Source organism: Poecilia formosa, unplaced genomic scaffold (assembly GCF_000485575.1).
Source record: "Poecilia formosa unplaced genomic scaffold, Poecilia_formosa-5.1.2 Scaffold13, whole genome shotgun sequence".
Classification (NCBI taxonomy): Eukaryota; Metazoa; Chordata; class Actinopteri; order Cyprinodontiformes; family Poeciliidae; genus Poecilia; species Poecilia formosa.
This window is the reverse complement of record NW_006799952.1, coordinates 1,668,823-1,687,843: the sequence shown is the minus strand read 5'-3', so window position 1 is coordinate 1,687,843 and position 19,021 is coordinate 1,668,823. Positions and strand designations below refer to the sequence as shown.

The 19,021-nt window shown below is 39.6% G+C and overlaps 1 protein-coding gene across 1 annotated transcript; it reads left to right on the top strand.

Moving 5' to 3' along the window:
• The first annotated feature begins 5,334 nt into the window (after window positions 1–5,334).
• On the top strand, window positions 5,335–17,814 carry slc17a8 (solute carrier family 17 member 8). The gene is made up of 12 exons (XM_007545541.2): window positions 5,335–6,059; window positions 7,483–7,738; window positions 9,287–9,405; window positions 11,161–11,275; window positions 12,065–12,152; window positions 12,799–12,885; window positions 14,022–14,164; window positions 14,236–14,385; window positions 14,755–14,887; window positions 15,152–15,262; window positions 15,406–15,533; window positions 16,283–17,814. The coding sequence occupies exons 1-12, from the start codon at window positions 5,962–5,964 to the stop codon at window positions 16,610–16,612; spliced, it is 1,758 nt and encodes a 585-aa protein (XP_007545603.2). The 5' UTR covers window positions 5,335–5,961; the 3' UTR covers window positions 16,613–17,814.
• The last annotated feature ends 1,207 nt before the right edge of the window (window positions 17,815–19,021 follow it).

Below are 19,021 nucleotides of genomic sequence, written 5' to 3'. Positions count from 1 at the left end.
CGGAGCAGACTCTGGGGGCTCGGACGGAGCAAACTCTGGGGGCTGGATGGAGCAGACTATTGAGGACCGGGCGGAGCTCCGGCTGCTGCTGGGGGCTTGGACGGGTCCTATTTTGGCCCTATATGGTGGTGGCCCACATGGGTTTGTCCATTTAGTGCCCATGTAGGGCCCATGTGGGCTGTGGCCCTACATGGGCAAACCCATGTGGGGCCATCGTGGAACCTGCGGACAAACCCATATGGGACCCATATATCAGCCCTCCTTTCCCCCACATGGGGCCCACCTAGGCATGCTGGCTGGGTAGCAACAGATAAATGGACTAACATGCGAGCTAACACAATCCAGGACTAGGCAGTTCCACTGGAGAGTTTGGCAGGACAAACAGGCGTGGCAGCTATTCACAAACAAAGACGAGGATCCGACAAGGAACACAGACAACAGGTGAGACTAAATACACTGGGAGGGTAATCACAGGAACGAGACACAGCTGGGATCAATCAACGGGGAGGACAGGACAGAAACTCACAGGGAAACAGGACTGAACACAGAAAATCTAAAAAATAAACACAGAAACACGGAACATGACAATATCTGTCACAAAAGTGAGACAGATATACCCTTAAGTGTTTCATCAAAAGGGCTAATGTCCTGTACTGACTAGAACGTAGCACAGCTTGAAGGTGTCTGGTTCTGGACAGGACCTTTACTTATTAAATTGGCAAGAACCGTTTTTTTCTCCAGGCACTCTGGTTTTTTCCCAAATATCGTTCACTTTGGTTAAGTTATCTGGCCAATGTAAAATTGCCATTACTTAGGTATAGGGTTAGGGTTTTGGGTGAAAACATAGTTGGGTTTTTCAGGATTTTCATTTTTGATGACTTTCTTTTTTATTTGTTCTCAGCTTTAGTTATTCTCTATTTCTGTTGCTGCCATACAGGCTTTTCTTTAGATCAATTTTTCTTCAGCTGTTGCTTATTTAATTGTATTTAAATTTCTCAAATGTCTTATATTTTATTTATTTTATTCAGATTCATATCGTCTGTTCTTAGTGTTTTTGGTTACACTTTATTTGAAGGTGTTCATAAGACTGACACGACACTGTCAAAGACATGACATAACATCTGTCATGAACATGAAGGAGTCTTTATGAATGTTTATGACAGTTGTCATGAAGTGTCATTCAGTAAATAATGTAAAAATAAAGTGCCAACTTTGCCTTAAATTGCCATTATTTACAAAATCATACAAGGTTGGGACTTTTAATGGACTTTTAATGCAACTTTTAGAGCAACTTTGCATTAAAAGTGTCATTATTTACCGAATGACACTTCATGACAACTGTCATAAACATAAAGACTCCTTCATGTTCATGACAGGTGTTATGTCATGTTTATGACAGTGTCATGTCAGTCTTATACACAACCCGTCAAATAAAGTGTTACCATGTTTTTTAATCCTCCTCGTGCTTACTTACTTACTTACTTACTTACTTACTTACTTACTTAGAAAGTAACTTTACTTACTTTCTAAGTAAGTAAAGTTTTTCACAGACATATAATCACAAAGTACTGTACAATAAAAATCAACCTTAAAACTACACAAAGCAAAAACAAACACAAGAAACACAATAAAATCATGATGTAAAAAAGCCTGAGAAAATGAAAAAACTTTTACTTGCTTTTGAAAAACCTCCACAGAGTCAGCTCCAGACAAGATGACACCAAAGCATGAACAATTTTCTCTAGGTCAATTCTGGAGACCATCCATCCATCCATCCATCCATCCATCCATCCATCCATCCATCCATCCATCCATCCATCCATCCATCCATCCATCCATCCATCTTCTTCAGCTTCATCCGGGGTTGGGTCACGGGGGCAGCAGCTTCACAAGGGAGGCCCAGACATCCCTCTCCCCAGCCACTTGTTTCAGCACCTCACCAGGGAGGCATCCTGACCAGATGCCCGAGCCACCTCAACTGGCTCCTCTCGATGTGGAGGAGCAGCTGCTCTACTCTGAGTCCCTCCCGGATGACTGAGCTTCTCACCCTATCTCTAAGGGAGAGCCTAGTCACCCTGTGGAGGAAACCCATTTCGGCCGCTTGTATCTGCGATCTTGTTCTTTCGGTCATGACCCAAAGCTCAGGACCATAGATGAGGGTGGGAACGTAGATCGACCGGTAAATCGAGAGCTTCGCTTTTTGGCTCAGCTCCCTCTTCACCACGACAGACAGGTATAGCTCCCGTTTCATAGCAGATGCTGCACCAATCTGCCTGTCGATCTACCGCTCCTTTCTTCCCTCATTCGTGAACAAGATCCCGAGATATTTAAACTCCTCCACTTGGGGCAGGACACCCCCCCTGACCCGGAGAAGGCACTCTACCCTTTTCCAGCTCATGATCCTCATCCCAGCCGCTTCACACTCAGCTGCAAACTTCTCCAGTGAGAGCTGTAGATCACGACCTGATGAGGCCAATAGGACCACATCATCCGCAAAAAGCAGAGATGCGATCCTAAGGCCACCAAAAGGGATCCCCTCAACACCTTGGCTGAGTCCAACTCTCACCGGAAATGAGCCTGACTTACTGCCGGCAATGCGGACCAGACTCTGACACCGGTCATACAGGGCCCTGAAAGCCCGGATCAAAGGGCCCGGTACCCCATACTCCCGGAGAACCCCCCACAGGGTTCCCCGAGGGACATGGTCAAACGCCTTCTCCAAATCCACAAAACACATGTAGACTTGTTGGGCGAATTCCCATGCACCCTCCAGGACCCTGCTGAGGGTGTAGAGCTGGTCCAGTGTTCCACGACCAGGATGAAAACCACACTGCTCTTCCTGAATCCGAGATTCGACTATCCGACTGTCCCTCCTCTCTAGGACCCCTGAATAGACCTTACGAGGGAGGCTTAAGAGTGTGACCCCTCTGTAATTGGAGCACACCCTCTGGTCCCCCTTTTTGAACAGGGGGACCACCACCCCAGTCTGCCAGTCCAAGGGAACTGCCCCCGATGTCCATGCGATATTGCAGAGTCGCAATATCACATGGATATTGCGCAATATCACAACATTTCTCGATGTCGCAGGGATGTTGCAACACAACCCTGCAACATCCAGAGCCTTTAGGAACTCTGGGCGAATCTCATCCACCCCCGGGGCCCTGCCACTGAGGAGCATTTAAACCACCTCGGCAACTTCGTCCCCAGAGATTGGAGAGCCCAACCCAGAGTCCCCAGGCTCAGCTTCCTCAATGGAAGGCATGTTGGTGGGATTGAGGAGGTCTTCGAAGTATTCCGCCCACCAGCCCACAACGTCCCGAGTCGAGGTCAGCAGCACACCATCCCCAATATAAACAGTGTTGGTGCTGCACTGCTTCCCCCTCCTGAGACATCAGATGGTGGACCAGAATCGCCTCAAAGGCGTGCGGAAAGTCTTCCACCATGGCCTCTCCAAACTCCTCCCACGCCCGAGTTTTTGCCTCAGCAACCACCCGAGCTGCATGCTGGTTTGCCTGCCGGTAACCATCAGCTGCTTCTAGACAAAAAAGCCCGTGGGACTCCATGTCATGATGTGGTTTGTTGAGGTGAGGACGCGGACGCAGGATGTATGTGAAAATGATGAATTTAATGATGATTTCCAAGGTACAGAACAACGGGAAACAGCACGGAGAAACAGGCATCACACGACATACGACAAGGATCCGACAAGAGACAAGGACAACAGGTGGGTTTAAATACACACGGGGTAATGAAGGGGATGAGACACACCTGGGAAACAATCAACGGGGAGACTCACAGGAAAACAGGACTGAACACAGGAAATCTCAAAAATAAACACAAAGAAACAAGGATCGTGACACTCCAGGCTCTGGAGACCAAATGTGTTATTTTAGCAATGTTTTTTAGGTAACACCTTATTTGAAAGGGTGCATAAGCAACTTTTTGTCAAAAGAGTCATTATTTACAAAAAACAGTCATAAACATTCATAAAGACTTCTCCATGTTCATAAAAAGTGCTATGTCGTATTTATGACAGTGTCATGTCAGTCTTATGCACACCACTTTAAGTAAAGTATTACCGTTTCTTAAATGAAAGAAACAAGAACGGGAAACAGTCTTAATGTGTGACTTGAAGCCAAATGATGAGCCACATGTGACACGTAGATGTTTTTTTCGCCTTTGATTTAGCTACCGGCCAGAAGGGTGCAATTATCTGGCTGATATTTTGATGCAAGTGACTCAGAGCAATAATCGTAGTTGCTGTCTTACTGGTGTTTAGAACCACAAAGTTACTGGAGAGCCAGTCACTGACACAGGACAAACAATATTTTCCTGTTATTTTCCCCAACTTCCTGTCATCCACATCAGCTCTTATTGTTATTTTGCCTTGTGCCTTTTTGTAAGTTGTATCCTTTAATTTAAGATACCATTATTATTTAATTTCGCCTGTGACATTTTGCATATTTGTTCCTTCTGCAAACATTACACCCTTGGAGGGTCACCAATTCATCATAAGGCAACAGAGACACACAGGAAAAACAATACGCGCCAAGAATTTCCACTTCAACCACTTCTTCTTTCCAACCGCTAGAGGGCAGACGTGGCGTTCGACACGTCGGGGTGTTTCTCTTTCAGTCCTATTGATAAACTATTTTCTGTTTGCCAAACCTAAACTATGATTGCAAATACAGAATATAAAATAATCTCTTCTGTAAAAAGAAGAGGTTATCTAAAATCAATCATTTTAGATTATTTAATTTATAATTTAAAGATATTTATGATACAAGTGTGTTTGTGTAAAACCTTGAACATTAAATTTAAAAAGGCAGATGAAAAATATCAAATTGGTTCATGAATTATCAGAAAGAACTATTATGCTTCAGAAAAAAAGCCTTTTTTTGTATAAAGTGCTCAGTTTGCTGTTATCCAGTGGAGAAGATTACCAGCTGCACATTCAACAATTACTAGATCCCACCTTTTAATGCTCAAAGCACATCATCCAGTCTGCTAATTCAATTTTAAAATTATATTTTTTGATTTTTAAAGGCTTTTTATTGAACAATCTGCAATTAAGAATATTTTTGAAGCAGGGATGGTTTTGACGTCTTTTAGTGCCCATCAGTCTAAGATGTGTTTGTGTAATATTCACAGCTTCATGTCCACTCTAATGGACTCTGTCATCTCATCATTATCAGAAAATGTGTGTGTTGAAACATTTGAAACATAAACACATTTTCATCATAAGCATTTTATAACTATTAAAAGACGGCACACACAGAGGGGTTGTCCTGGATTTTGAAGGCTCTGTCTTTGGTTCCACGCTCACCCGTTCTGCTTCACGGCAGTCCTCTCCTCTGCATGTCAGGCTTATGCATATTTCATTTGCCCGTCTTCGGGGCAGCTATCAAATGAATCAAGCTGGATGGATAGAGGTGGAGCTGCGTAGCTGATGAAGAGGATGATGTGTGAAAGCGAGGGGCTGGGTTTGGGGATAACCACTAACACCTGCCCCCTCCTCTCCAGGAATGAATGGGTTATGAGATGAGAGGAGATCTGGACGATTTATTCTCTTCAGCTGCGGAGAAGAACGGGGCCACAATGTCTCGGGACTAAAACCTGGATTCCACGCCTCTAGTTTGCTGCTCCTTTGTTCAAAATCACTCCTCAATGGATCTTTTAAGGACGCATACATTTCTGATTCTGTTGCGTTTAGGACATTGAGGCACACTTTTGACATCACACCCGTCCACTTTCCTCTTCTGCACGGATCCAAAAGTTGGAAAAGTCCTCATCATCACTTTGGGACCCTTTAGCACCACAGGTGTCAATCCCAAGTGGTACACGGTGGAGGAGGATGACAAGTGGCATCTAGTGGATACTTTTTTCTCGTTTTCTTTATAAGAACTTCTGAGCGACTAGGATTTTGTTTTCTGATAAAAGGAAAAAAACATAACAGGAAAAATGCCTTTTGATTTTGCAGGTTTGAAAAATCAGGTGCTAAAACCTGGGAAGGAGGAGGTCAAGAATACTGTGGGGGATTCTTTAGGAAAGCTGCAGAGGTGAGAGGGTTAATTTGTATGGAAACTTGCAGAAATGAAGCCTTGTGGCTGCAGAAATGGTGCTGATGAGGATCAACCTCGAGGGTGAACACGTAACATCTTCTGCTATAAGAAATCCTGGTGATAAAGAAATATCTGATTCTATTCTTTGCTGAGTGATGCCAGTGATGTAATCACAGGTTTTATTTTTAGGCAAGTAATGCATATTTTACATCTAATACATTTTTAACAGAAGAATGTGTCAGCGGCGGAGAAGCTTAGAAACATATTCAGACGACTGTCATTACTTTAAGAGATAAAGTGGAGGGTTATAAAGACAACAGAAATAGAACTACCAGAAGCACAGATACCGGAAAGAAAATAAAGGCAACATCATTATGAAAATAGAAGACATTTATGAACAATGTGATGACAGACATGTTTAGTGTGGGTGTTGGCTTAGCATTTATTCAAGACATAATTATAATAATATCGTCATAAGAAGATAATGGGAAAAAAAAGAGAGGTAAAACCTAACAGAATTACTACCAACACTTATATTTCCACTACCACAATTAATAATAATACTAATAACAGTAGCAATATTTATTTATTTGTTCTCAGTTTATGATGATTATTATAATTATTAAGATTATTTTGTCATTTTTACTATACTTCTAATTTCTGACTGAAATATCAGATCCTGGACCTGGAGGGAGTGACTTAATTTCAGCAAAAATGGGCACAATAAAGGCAAACCCCCCCAACAACGACAAGAAAACAGTAATTCAGATAAATAAATAGAATAGAGTAGAAATATCCTTTGTTGTCCCAGAATGTGAAAAGAAATTCTGTGCAACAGCAGCAAAGTAACAGGCAAAAAAAGCAGACAGACTAACACAAAGATATAACATACAAAATATAAAACAGAATAAAGAATATAATACTTTACACTAAGGGCAAAATTTCAACATACAGTGTAGTTATAAAAAAAAAGTGAAATGGAGATGATTAATTTAAAATTATTTTTACAAAATGCGCATGTCTCTTTGAGCATTGAAGAGACAGACTATCTACAATTAATGCCAATAAAAAAAACAAACTCTGCAGCAAGAAAATTGAAGATGTGAAAAGAAATGTTACAATTCATCAAAGCTTATTCTTCCCTCTCTTAAATTTGTGCAGGAGAAAAATTGTGCAAATTTCAGGAGCCCTTTGCACAGTGGTGGTGCCTCTGGTCGCTTGGTAATATGAGAGGCAGGTTGATTCAGGTGGCGGAATAGATGCAAAGAATGAGAAACCTTACAGAAATCTGATGACAGCAGATCACTGATCTTTATCCTTGTCTTTGCTGCTGATTTTTGCTAACACACTACTATATAAATAACAGTGTGAAATGAAATGGAGCAAGCTGAACAGATTGCCATTCCCTTTTGCTCTTTAGGAAAATGGACGGTAGTAATGTTGAGGATGAGGAAAACATTGAACTGACAGAGGATGGACGGCCAGTGGCGTCTGCGCCACTTCCTGCCCCCCTGCTGGACTGCAGCTGCGGCGGTCTGCCCAAGCGCTACATCATCGCCATCCTCAGCGGCCTGGGCTTCTGCATCTCCTTTGGCATCCGATGCAACCTGGGTGTGGCCATTGTAGAGATGGTGAACAACAACACAATCTATGTCAACGGGACACGAGTGATTCAGGTAGATTGAGACCTAACAAGCTAAGTGAATACTGTTCTGTTTTTACTCTTTGGCATTAAAGGTTTTAAGATATACAAGTCTCAGTGAATTGCATCTTGAAAAAGATTATTTACTTTTGAAATTCATTTAAAAATAAATAAATAAATAAATAAACTTATGAGTATGTCCATTTCAATAAATTAGATTATCACCAAAGAATTTATTTATTACATTAATTCAATTCCAAACACGAAACCTGTATATTTAGTGACTCCCTGGATTAGGGCGTGCTTTTGCTGCTGCTGCTGCAAAGCTAATTAAAAAGCAGAAAGCCAAATGAGATAAAATGGACGACATTTCTGCATTAAACATGTACGGCAGTGTGCAGTGGCTCCAACGCCTTATTCATCACATGCAGAAAATCAAGAAAACTCTTGCTGGTGTTGGTGTACGTGAAACCAACATCTTCACTATTGCTAGACAACAAATCTAATATTTGTTGTCTAGAAACCTAAAATTAAGAAATCTAAATTTCTCCGTCTGCAGTTAAGTTGAGTTTGGACTTAATAAAAGACAGCAGACAAACACCAGCAGATCACAGATTTTGTAAACTTCACACCAGACCTGAAGTCTCCCCACTCTTCCTTACAGACCATGGGACCTTGATTTCCAAATAAAATGCCAAAATCATTTGTGACATCTGAAAGCAGGACTTTGGAACACTGGATAACTTCCCGGTCCTTTTTGGTAACGACCTTGCACGAGGAATGTGTCAGTGGCATCCCACGACCGTATCTTGGTGTAATGGCTCTGCAATCTCTTACTCCAGCTGGAAACTCTTGGTTGGACTTTACTTCACAATTATCACACAAGCTTATGTTTATCATAGGTGCTGGTGACCCCTCTCCCCCCCTTTTCTTTTTTACCATACTTTTGTCCTTCAACTTTACTTTCCATTATGCTTGCACACAGCCAGTTTCTTTTACAAAGACATTATGTAACTTTCCCTCTTTGTGGATGGTCGTAATGACAATCTACTATGTACAGTATAACCTTAAATGGTCTTAACATAATTATTTGTGGAGAAAGCAAATTTTATGTTTTCATTAGCTGTAAGGCCTAATCATCAAGATTAACAAAAAATAATAATAACAATGATTCAATATATTCCGTAAAATTTTAGTAATTTCAAGTCAGACATTCACTTCCCACAAAGCATATTTTCAAATAAAAAGGAAATGTAATTTTTTTTTATTTTTTTTTTTAGAAAATGTATTATTGAGTGTTCTTTTGTGCCTTGCATGGAGTCATATTAAATTCACATACAATTCATTATAAAAACAAGGGTTTTTAAATCTTATTTTGGACTACGAAATATTGCTTTTGTTTCAGGCACAGTCGTAACACACTTATTTGTCAATGTTCACTTATTTTCATCATACATTCTGAAAGGAATTCAGATTAGTTACCAACATGCGATAATCAAGGGAAGGACTCTGTATTTTATTTTATTTTATTCCCCAGAATATTAACATTTTCATCTAATTTAATTTATTAATTCCATTTCAGAAAGCTCAGTTTAACTGGGACCCAGAGACCGTGGGGCTGATCCACGGATCCTTCTTTTGGGGCTACATCGTCACTCAGATCCCAGGCGGATTCATCTCCAACAAGCTGTCTGCCAACAGGTTGGGGTGCTGTCAGTGTAGCTGGTGTTACTGGAAACCCAGCGTTAGCAGTAGAGATGCACTTTTTCTCAAGGATAAACTGAGTGTCACCCTGATTATTATCAAATAAGAAGCATTAAGTAAATAAGTAAGAGAATTAGAATTAGGGAGCGCTCTTCTTCTGCTCATGCGGCTTAAAGGGTTAAAACTGTTTGGCGCGGTGAGCATCACCGATGGAGCAGATAACAATCCTGTAATAAAAGCTTCACAGGAAAAAAGGACACGCCACTGACAGAGTTAATAATGAAAGATCCTGCTTCTGATTTCCTTCTGAAACAGCAGCAGCTGGAATATTACAAGTGTCACTTACATGCTGCTTTGGAAAAAAAAACCAAAAAAAAAAAACAAAAAACAGAGGAAGGGGATTTTGGGTATGAGGGTGCATGGCAGCACTGTGGAAGTGAAGCAGAAACTTGTGGGCTGAATGGGATGTCTTTTTATCTCATTCAGTGAATGACAGAGGCGTCAGATATGTCAGGCTGTAAGGTTGACGGAGACACTTTGACAGACAGATTCAGAGATGTGGTGCTTTATTAGTCTACTGCAACTTACAGACACACACACACACACACGCACACGCACACACACACACACACACACACACACACACACACNCACACACACACACACACACACACGCACACACACACACATACACACTCACACACAGTGTTTGTCAAGCTTTCACCAGCTGCCTAAAGATTTGGTCAAAATTACAAATATAGGTACAGCTGAATAAATTAGAAAATTATTTAAATAATCATTTATTCCAGTAATAAAATTCCAAATATCCATCATGTGCAGCATATTAAATTTTGAGTGTCTTTTTCTAGCTGATTGTAGCTAGTTGAAACATATATGTTTCTATTTATGCTACGTTGGAGCAACAGAAAAGGATTTTTGATACAGAAATGTTATAGCAACATTATATCCTGCACAATCCTAGGGACAACATCTGACTTGCTGACAAGTCACTTGTCGAACAAAGGGAATCTGAAGAAAAGATAGCTAAAGCCAATCTCCTGGAAATACCTCTGGATTCTGGCATGACTTTTAATGTTATATATATATACAACCTTTATTTAACCAGAAATGTCTCATTGAGACTAAAAATCTCTTTTTGAAAGGAAGAAAAAATATTTAAAAAAAAACAAATACAGACATAAAAGTAGAAATAAGTCTAATATAAAGCTTGATATTAATCAAAACATTTACAAAAAACCTTATTTACTGATTAAGAGTGGCCTTAAATACATTAAAGGAGACAATTTCTTTCAGCTTTCAGTCTTTCTGCAATTGACTCCTGTCTGAGGGAGCAGCAAACTGGAAAGCATTTTTTTTTTTTTTTTTTGCAAAGATCAGTACAAACCGAACAATTAAAATGAAATCACATGAGCGCAGAAAATGAACACCTGCAAGTATTCTAAGGGACAAGAGATGCAGTCCCAAAGCAGTCCAACAGAGGCACTAAATCTGCGATGAAGTGATAAAATCTTGATTAACAAGATTTAATTTTGAAATAAGAACTTAGCTTCAGCTTCATCTTTTTTACAAGCTGTTGAAGGTTGAGAACAAAGCCCGGAGAATAATCAATTATGAAACCTAAATATTAAAAAAAAAAAAGGCTCAGTGAAGGTTTATTTCTCCATGAATTTTCATTGAAACATTTCAATGGAGTCTGTACCGATTCATTGACGACCCTTGTTTTCTTCACAGGGTGTTTGGGGCTGCCATTTTTCTAACATCGGTGCTTAACATGTTCATCCCATCAGCTGCCAGGGTGCACTACGGCTGCGTCATGTTTGTACGCATCTTGCAGGGGTTAGTGGAGGTAAGGAAGGAAAATTGTCAGCTCATAGAAAATTAGCAAATTAATTTAGGTTCCTAGAGGAAGAGAGAGAGATGAATGATAAGGCAGGTCACCCTCTACCATGCACTGATTAAGCGTGAACCTGGAAAAATAATCCTAGATTTGTGTTCGAGTGACACATCGTCTTTCCTTGTACGCCTTAGTGATGGGTGTTTTCATTTTCTAGTTTTGCTCTAAGTATACTATACTTTCGCGGACCACATCTATCGGCGCACAGCTGTTTCTGTGGTCCCTCTGAGGTTTACAGAACCACAGAAGTAGAATTTCAAGATAACATTTGTGTGCCTAAAGATTATTTTATCAGTCAAATCAAAACAGTTTTTATTTAGGGCCAAATTACATCAACATGACAAGATGTACAAGTAAAAACTACCTCTGTAAATTGTTTTATCTATACTTTCTGCCATAACCAGGCCTTCGAGGTCATTTATGATCTGTGAAAATGTGTTGGATACAATCGGCTCTAGGGCGTTGGAGTGGAATCATCTGATTGTCAAATGTTGGAGTCATTAAGAGCAACGTGACAGAAAAATGCCAGAAAAGTTGGTATTTTTTTAGTTGGTGTTAATTCCTTGGTTTCCAAAGTAGGAGAGCTAGATGTTTTACATCATCCTCAACTTTTATATCCAATTTTTGTCTTTAGCTACACCTTTTCTGAAAGAATGATCATCTACGAATAGTTGTGCTTCCCCCCAAAAATCAGTCTAACTCTAGAATGATCTTTGTCATTCTGCACCCTGCTCCCTTTAGGGGGTCACCTACCCAGCATGTCACGGGATGTGGTCCAAGTGGGCTCCGCCTCTCGAACGTAGTCGACTGGCGACCACATCATTCTGCGGTGAGTCACGTCTCTCCTTTCTTTAATATGACAAACGCGCTGAGCTTTTTTACCTTTCCAAACATCTTTGATGCAACCTCCTCGCAAGTCACAGGGAGAACGGCAAGTAAATAGATATGAGTGAGCTTGCTTTGCTTTGCAGATGCTGACCCGTGCTGCCTCTGTTGAAATTTGAATAACAGTGTCGCACTTTAAATTGGTACCATGACAACCCGTGCATCAAAACCCTCTTGACATTGTCTGTAAATGAACACAGCTCACCTGTGTAAACTGAAGGAGCTTCCCTGTCCATTCACCTAAATGAAGTGTCACACTACTTAATGTCCAAAAACCCTCTCAGCGTTGCTGCTCTATAGAAATCAGCCGTGCTCACGAAGGCGTCCGACTGCAGAAAACAGGCTGAAACACCCTCTCAGTAAGGGCAGCACTAATGGCTCGTTTTGACGGTGTTTGCTCAATGACTCTAATGCATGTCTTTGATTTGACTATGGTCATTAAGACACATTTGAACTCCCCAGTGTTGGTGTCTTGTATAGTAATCCTGCAAAAAAAAACAACAACAAAAAAACCATAACCAAGATAAAACATGTTTTATGATGACTATCGCTAAGATGTGATGACTGACAGTGACGTTTGATGTCATCAGGTTCCTACGCCGGAGCGGTAATCGCCATGCCTTTAGCTGGAGTTCTGGTGCAGTATGTCGGCTGGTCTTCAGTCTTCTACCTTTACGGTGAGGAACAACATAACAGACACAAAATTCCCACAACCTACTTCATTTACACGTTTTAAGTCGTAGTAAAACAAGTAAAACAAAAATTTCGGTCTAATATTATTGGCACATTTTCAGTTCAGAAACATTTTCCGTGAACAGTATGTGTGGTGGGAGACCAACACAGCACACCATGCTAACCACCCTATCCAATGGTCTTACATGGTGGCGGCAGTATCATGCTTTGGGTTTTCTTCAGCAAGTCCCTCTAGGGATAAGCATGTTGGATAATGGATGGATGGATATTAACACTTGATTGTTATGGACTTCTGTTGTAGCCCAGTAAAAGTATTAATTAGATGCAAAGCATTGATTTGAAACAAAAGTATCAAGGCAGTTTGCAAAACAAACAAATCCAGTTTATGCAAATTCAGTCCAGAATTCAGATTCAAAGTCATTTACATACACATGTGGATCCTATTTATAACACAATGCCATTAAGTTTGGATTATTTTACCAATTCTTGAAAAGTCTTTACCAATAAAACTTCAAGTCATTGACTTTGCAGCAGTCTCTCATTTAAAGCAAAGCATGTAGTGTCACTGGAGAGCAGAGCGATGCCAAGAAAAAACAAACAAAACACAAAGCTGTCTCATTATTAGGCTGGGGTAATGTTTGGTTTATAAGTTTAATAGCCTCGCTAGAAAATACACAAGGCCTGTTTAGCAGAAGGAAAATATACGGCTTAATTTCACGTAAGGTCCTTTTCATAATCTGTGTGCGACACGTTGCTCCCTGCTAGTTGTACTCTGTCTGGTTTTTGCACCTGGGCTTTTATCTAAAACGCTTCGAGGTTTGATTAAAATGATTAACACTCACACGAAAGCCGTACCTTCGCCAGCGTATTTTAATAAAAAGCCACTCTGATTTCACCGCGATACGATCTCATGATTTATTGATGTAAATTAGCATTTTCCTGTCCTACCCCTGTGACTCATGCTGGGACTATTTTTAATAACGGAAATTCCTGTGATCCAGAGAGGGCGTGTGCTGGGGTTTAATTAATTTGTCCTACGCTCACTCATTCATGCTTTTATAAAGAAAAGCTCCACAGATAACCACAGCGTGGATGTAATCTGCTCTTGTCTCGTTTGAAGGGGTGTTTGGGATCCTGTGGTATATCCTGTGGCTCCTCCTGGCTTATGGGAGTCCCGCTCAACATCCCACGATCACACAGGAGGAGAAGATGTACATCGAGGCTGCCATCGGCGAAACAGCCAACCAACTGAGCGCTGCAGAGGTGTGCATACTTAATAAACTCTGGATTTCAGGCTTTGTTTTAAACCTACTCACACGTTTGACCTTTGACAGAAATTCAAGACCCCGTGGCGTCGTTTCTTTACCTCCATGCCGGTCTATGCTATCATTGTGGCAAACTTCTGCCGCAGCTGGACCTTCTACCTGCTCCTTATCAGCCAGCCAGCATACTTTGAGGAAGTGTTCGGCTTCCCCATCAGCAAGGTTAGCCTCATGGACAGAGTTGTCAGTTTTAAGAGTAAAAACTGATCCTGTAGTGGCATCAAGAAGTACTCAAATCCTTCTGAAAATTAGGTTACATGTCATTTGTCAACAAATCTGACCAAATGTTTCCCGTTTTAGTTCAAATAACCAAAATTATTTCTCTATGGTTTTCTTCAATGTCCTCTTTCCTAACTGTTTGACAAAATGTTGCTGCCCTCCTTTTTCGAATGAACATTTCTTGCTTTTGGGATGCAAGAAATGTATCAGAATCAGCACTCAGTATCACCTAAATAAACATAATTGATTTATGTATGTATGGGTGTTTTTAATCTGTTATTTAATGTGTTACTTCTTATTTTATGTGTACAGGTGGGGATCTTGTCTGCCGTCCCCCACATGGTGATGACAATCATCGTCCCTATCGGAGGGCAATTGGCGGATTTCTTACGAAGTAAAAAAATTATGTCAACAACAAATGTGAGGAAGCTCATGAACTGTGGAGGTACGCTGATGCAACCATTCCTCAAATATTATTGATTTAATACGAACCACTTATTTGGAAATTAAACGTACCTTTAAAGAATCCCTTCCAAATGATTCACATTCTCTGGTCAGAGAAAGTTCATTAATTCATTTCTCTGATTAAGCTGGATAATAATAATAATAATAATAATAATAATAATAATAATAATAATAATAATAATAATAATAATAATAACAATAATCCCTTTACATTGGCTAATTTTTGTTTGTTTTTTTGTTTCAGGTTTTGGTATGGAGGCCACACTTCTGCTGGTGGTTGGATTTTCTCACACGCGAGGAGTCGCCATTTCCTTCCTCGTGCTGGCTGTAGGCTTCAGCGGATTTGCCATTTCAGGTTCTTAAGACCTCAGATTTGACTTTATTCAAAAACTGGAACAGGGCGAAAATGCGCAGTGAACAGGATTTGCACGAGAACCTTTGGAATTTTCTTGTGTTTGTGTTAATTTCACTTAAAATGTATTTATGCTGTGTTCTCAGGTTTTAATGTCAACCATTTGGATATTGCTCCTCGTTATGCAAGCATCTTGATGGGCATTTCCAATGGAGTTGGAACGCTGTCTGGGATGGTGTGCCCCCTTATTGTTGGAGCTTTGACTAAAAACAAGGTAAAAAAAAAAATCTCTAGATAATGCAGTGCTGTAAGAAAGTATTCAGTCTCTTACACATGACTTTTGTTTTTGTGTTTTTGTCACACTTAAATCTTTTACATTATTTAAAAGTTAATATCAGACAAAAATAAATTGAGTTTTCAAAAACAGTTTTCAAATTATTGTTATGAAAAAAAAATCTACTTCATTTTGGTTATTTGGAGCCATGCTGGTATACTTTATGGGAAAATCCAAGTGCGTTTGTATTGTGTAAAAGTTAAGAATCTCTTCGTGAATAATTAAAAATAATTAAAAACGATTAAAATTGCTGACTCTTTCTATTGTGGGAAGTTAGCAAGTCTGTCAAATAAGAGGGCAGTAGAAACTGCAAAAGGAAAATGAAAGTTTTAAAAAGATAATTTTATAAACTGTTCAATGTTTTTTTTCTTCAGAGATCAAATTTGGCAACATGTTTTGTGGTTTTAAAGTAATATACATTATTGCTTGAGCCCCATGTAAGTTTTATATTATGAAACAGCCACAAAATGTCCCAGAAATTGATGTTTGTGGATTTGTTTTGTAACATTTATTTGATCAATCCCTATATTATCTCTGTGTAACCTCGCAGCTATCCTAAGCTTTTATCTTTAATTTAACTTACTGTTACGTTTGTTACAATTGTTACGTGCAATTTGTGAATTTATAGCCTAATCTCAGTATTTCCTCTGTGAGAGATCAGTGAACCTTCCTCTTCCGTCTTCCCACAGACTCGTTTGGAGTGGCAGCATGTCTTCGTCATCGCCTCCATGGTGCATTACACAGGAGTCATCTTCTATGCTATCTTTGCATCAGGGGAGCAGCAGGACTGGGCCAACCCCGAGAGCCTGAGCGAGGATAAATGCGGCATTATCGATGAGGACGAGCTGGCGGAGGAGTCGGAACTTGCCAACGACGGCGGCCTGACTTTCAAAAAGAGCTACGGAACGACAGACAATTCATATGGTCAAAAACAGGGATGGAAAAAGAAGAGAGGGGTCACCATGGAGGGGGAGGAGGAACACTATGGTAACGGGGACTACCAGGATGGGTACCAGTGAGACAGCATGCGGATTACAATTAAAGGACTTCCAGAACCCTCGGATGAAACTGAAGGTCTGATTTCACACCGGAGGACGAGTTCAAGGGAAACAACAGGAGCTGCAGCATCAAAAGCAGCCGAAGGCAAACTTTTTCAGCTTTCAGTGAAGAATGTGCAATAGTGTCAGACCTCCTGTAATTTCTGAATATTTTGTTTCCAGAAAGCCAGACAATATGTTAGCTGACAACAACCACAGAACAAGAGATTGTCACTTGTTGATCTATACTAACAATCACAGTCTGGCTCCTTGGAAGCAAAATATAAAGAAATGAGGGTTGACTTATGTTTTGCACAGTACTTTGGTTACCTGATATGTACTAAAATGTAAAAGCAAATATTTGACATTATTTTAAATTAGAGAGCCACTGGAAAAACAGAATGTCTATGACAAAAAAAAAAAAAATGCAACTAAGTTACATATTTAACATCTGTTTTGTACAATCCAGCACCATAGTGAAGACACATGAGCAACACATATCAACTTCCAAACCAATCTTTTGTTTTCCAAACCAATCTTTTGTTTTCCTGTAGGTGACGCTGATTGCAGTTTATGTTAGTCCATGTGGACAGTCCATGAGGTGTTTTGTGTCAGCTATGCAACCTGAAAAAAAAACCTGAAGGAATGTAAAGATTAGACCTCAGCCGTTATGGTGTCAGTCCTATTAGGGTTTCCAGTGTATATCTGCTGTTGGTGAATGGTTGCACTGTGTTACTGCTTTGCTTCTTTGAGCAGGTTTTAGTTCACCATATGCTCGGAAATCATCTTTAAATTAGAGTTATTATTTACGGAGCTGTAGGCTCCATATTTTAATTGGACAAAATGAATGTTGAATGTTTGTTTTTTTTCTCCCCCTTTTCGTCTACATGGAGATCCGGTTGGAAACAGTAACAGAATATTTTTGCTATAATCACAGAAGAATGTGTAAAATGCTCAACAAAGAAAATGTGCTGTAAGTTTTAACTTTATAGGCCTGATTTGCACACAAACACGTCTGGTGTAAAAACAAATAACTGTATTAGTGAAGATTATTGAGATGGTTTATGGATTACACCATGGAAGGCTTTAAGGTTCTGGATTAAGAGATCATGTTTATGTGAATGATGAACATTTTTTTGTTCCTTTGTGAAATCATGAAACTTAAAAAAGACTTTATAAAATGACTAATTGCTTGGTTATTGAAATGGAAACTGAATCGAAAGTTTGCCTATTAATCAATATCTTCAGTTATAATTCATTGCGCTGAATTTAAGGATGGCATTCACTGCCCTTTGCATATTGTTCTCCACCTCCAAACAGGACTCTTAGAATAAAAGCCTTAAAAGTAGCAAGCTCTTGCTACTGTTATTATTAAAGTGCCTATCTGTGCAATCATAAAGAGGCTGCACAAGTGTATTTTTCATGGGATGTGTGCAAGGAGACAATCTTTAGTCTCTAAGAAAACAGCAAAGGCAGGCTGAGGTTTTCCAGAGTGAAGGCAGAAAAGAAGCAAGATTACATGAGTGATGTTTTTTCTCTAAAAAACAGAAGAAAAAGTAAAGGCTGAAGTGGGATGAAACTGCAACATGACAAAAAAATCAAAACAAAACATGACAATAAGTCCACCAAGGATTAAAAAACGGAAAGTCCTGGGGAGAGTTAAAGAGCAGATCCTAAAATCTGTGAGATCTTGTGTGAGACGTTGAATCAGCCTGAGAGAAACTGAAACATCTTACAGCTGAAAACAAAGAGTTGAGTAAAAATACCTCAGACTGAAGTCAGAAACTCTTACAACAAGCATCTTACTAAAGTTATTTTGGACAAAAAAAGGAAAGGTTGGCTATTAGTCAGTTGTTCCTTAGTTTTAAAAACACCATTTTGATTTCGTAAAACAAAGTTGTTTTTTTTGTTTTTACTTATAATTATCCACTTTCTTCTCCAAAGAGAGAGAAAAAAAATGAGGCACTAAATTGTGAAAAGTTTCTAGTAAATATTTGATAATTTAATTGGCATGAAGTTTGGATCTAATGATAAACATTTGGATACAACAAATCTCTGAACAGAAGCAAATGTTAAAATGAAATAGAACAACTCATGACTGGTGTTTCTTTAAATTATTAAGACGTGCTCGTAATAATGATTGTTTATGTAAAGATGGTAAAAATTTTTTCGAACACATCTGTTTCCAGTCACACTATAAACATCCTCAGTGTTATCTGTCCTTGTGCGCCTGCTTCATAATTACTAGACAGATTCTTGATTTCTACTTTTAGCTTCTTCTTTTCAAGACATTTCAGCCTGTAAAACTCTTTAAATAAGCTTTGTGTGATTTGGCTTTGGAAAACCTGATGATTATACCCTTTCACTTTGTGATAAGAAATTTCAAGGTTA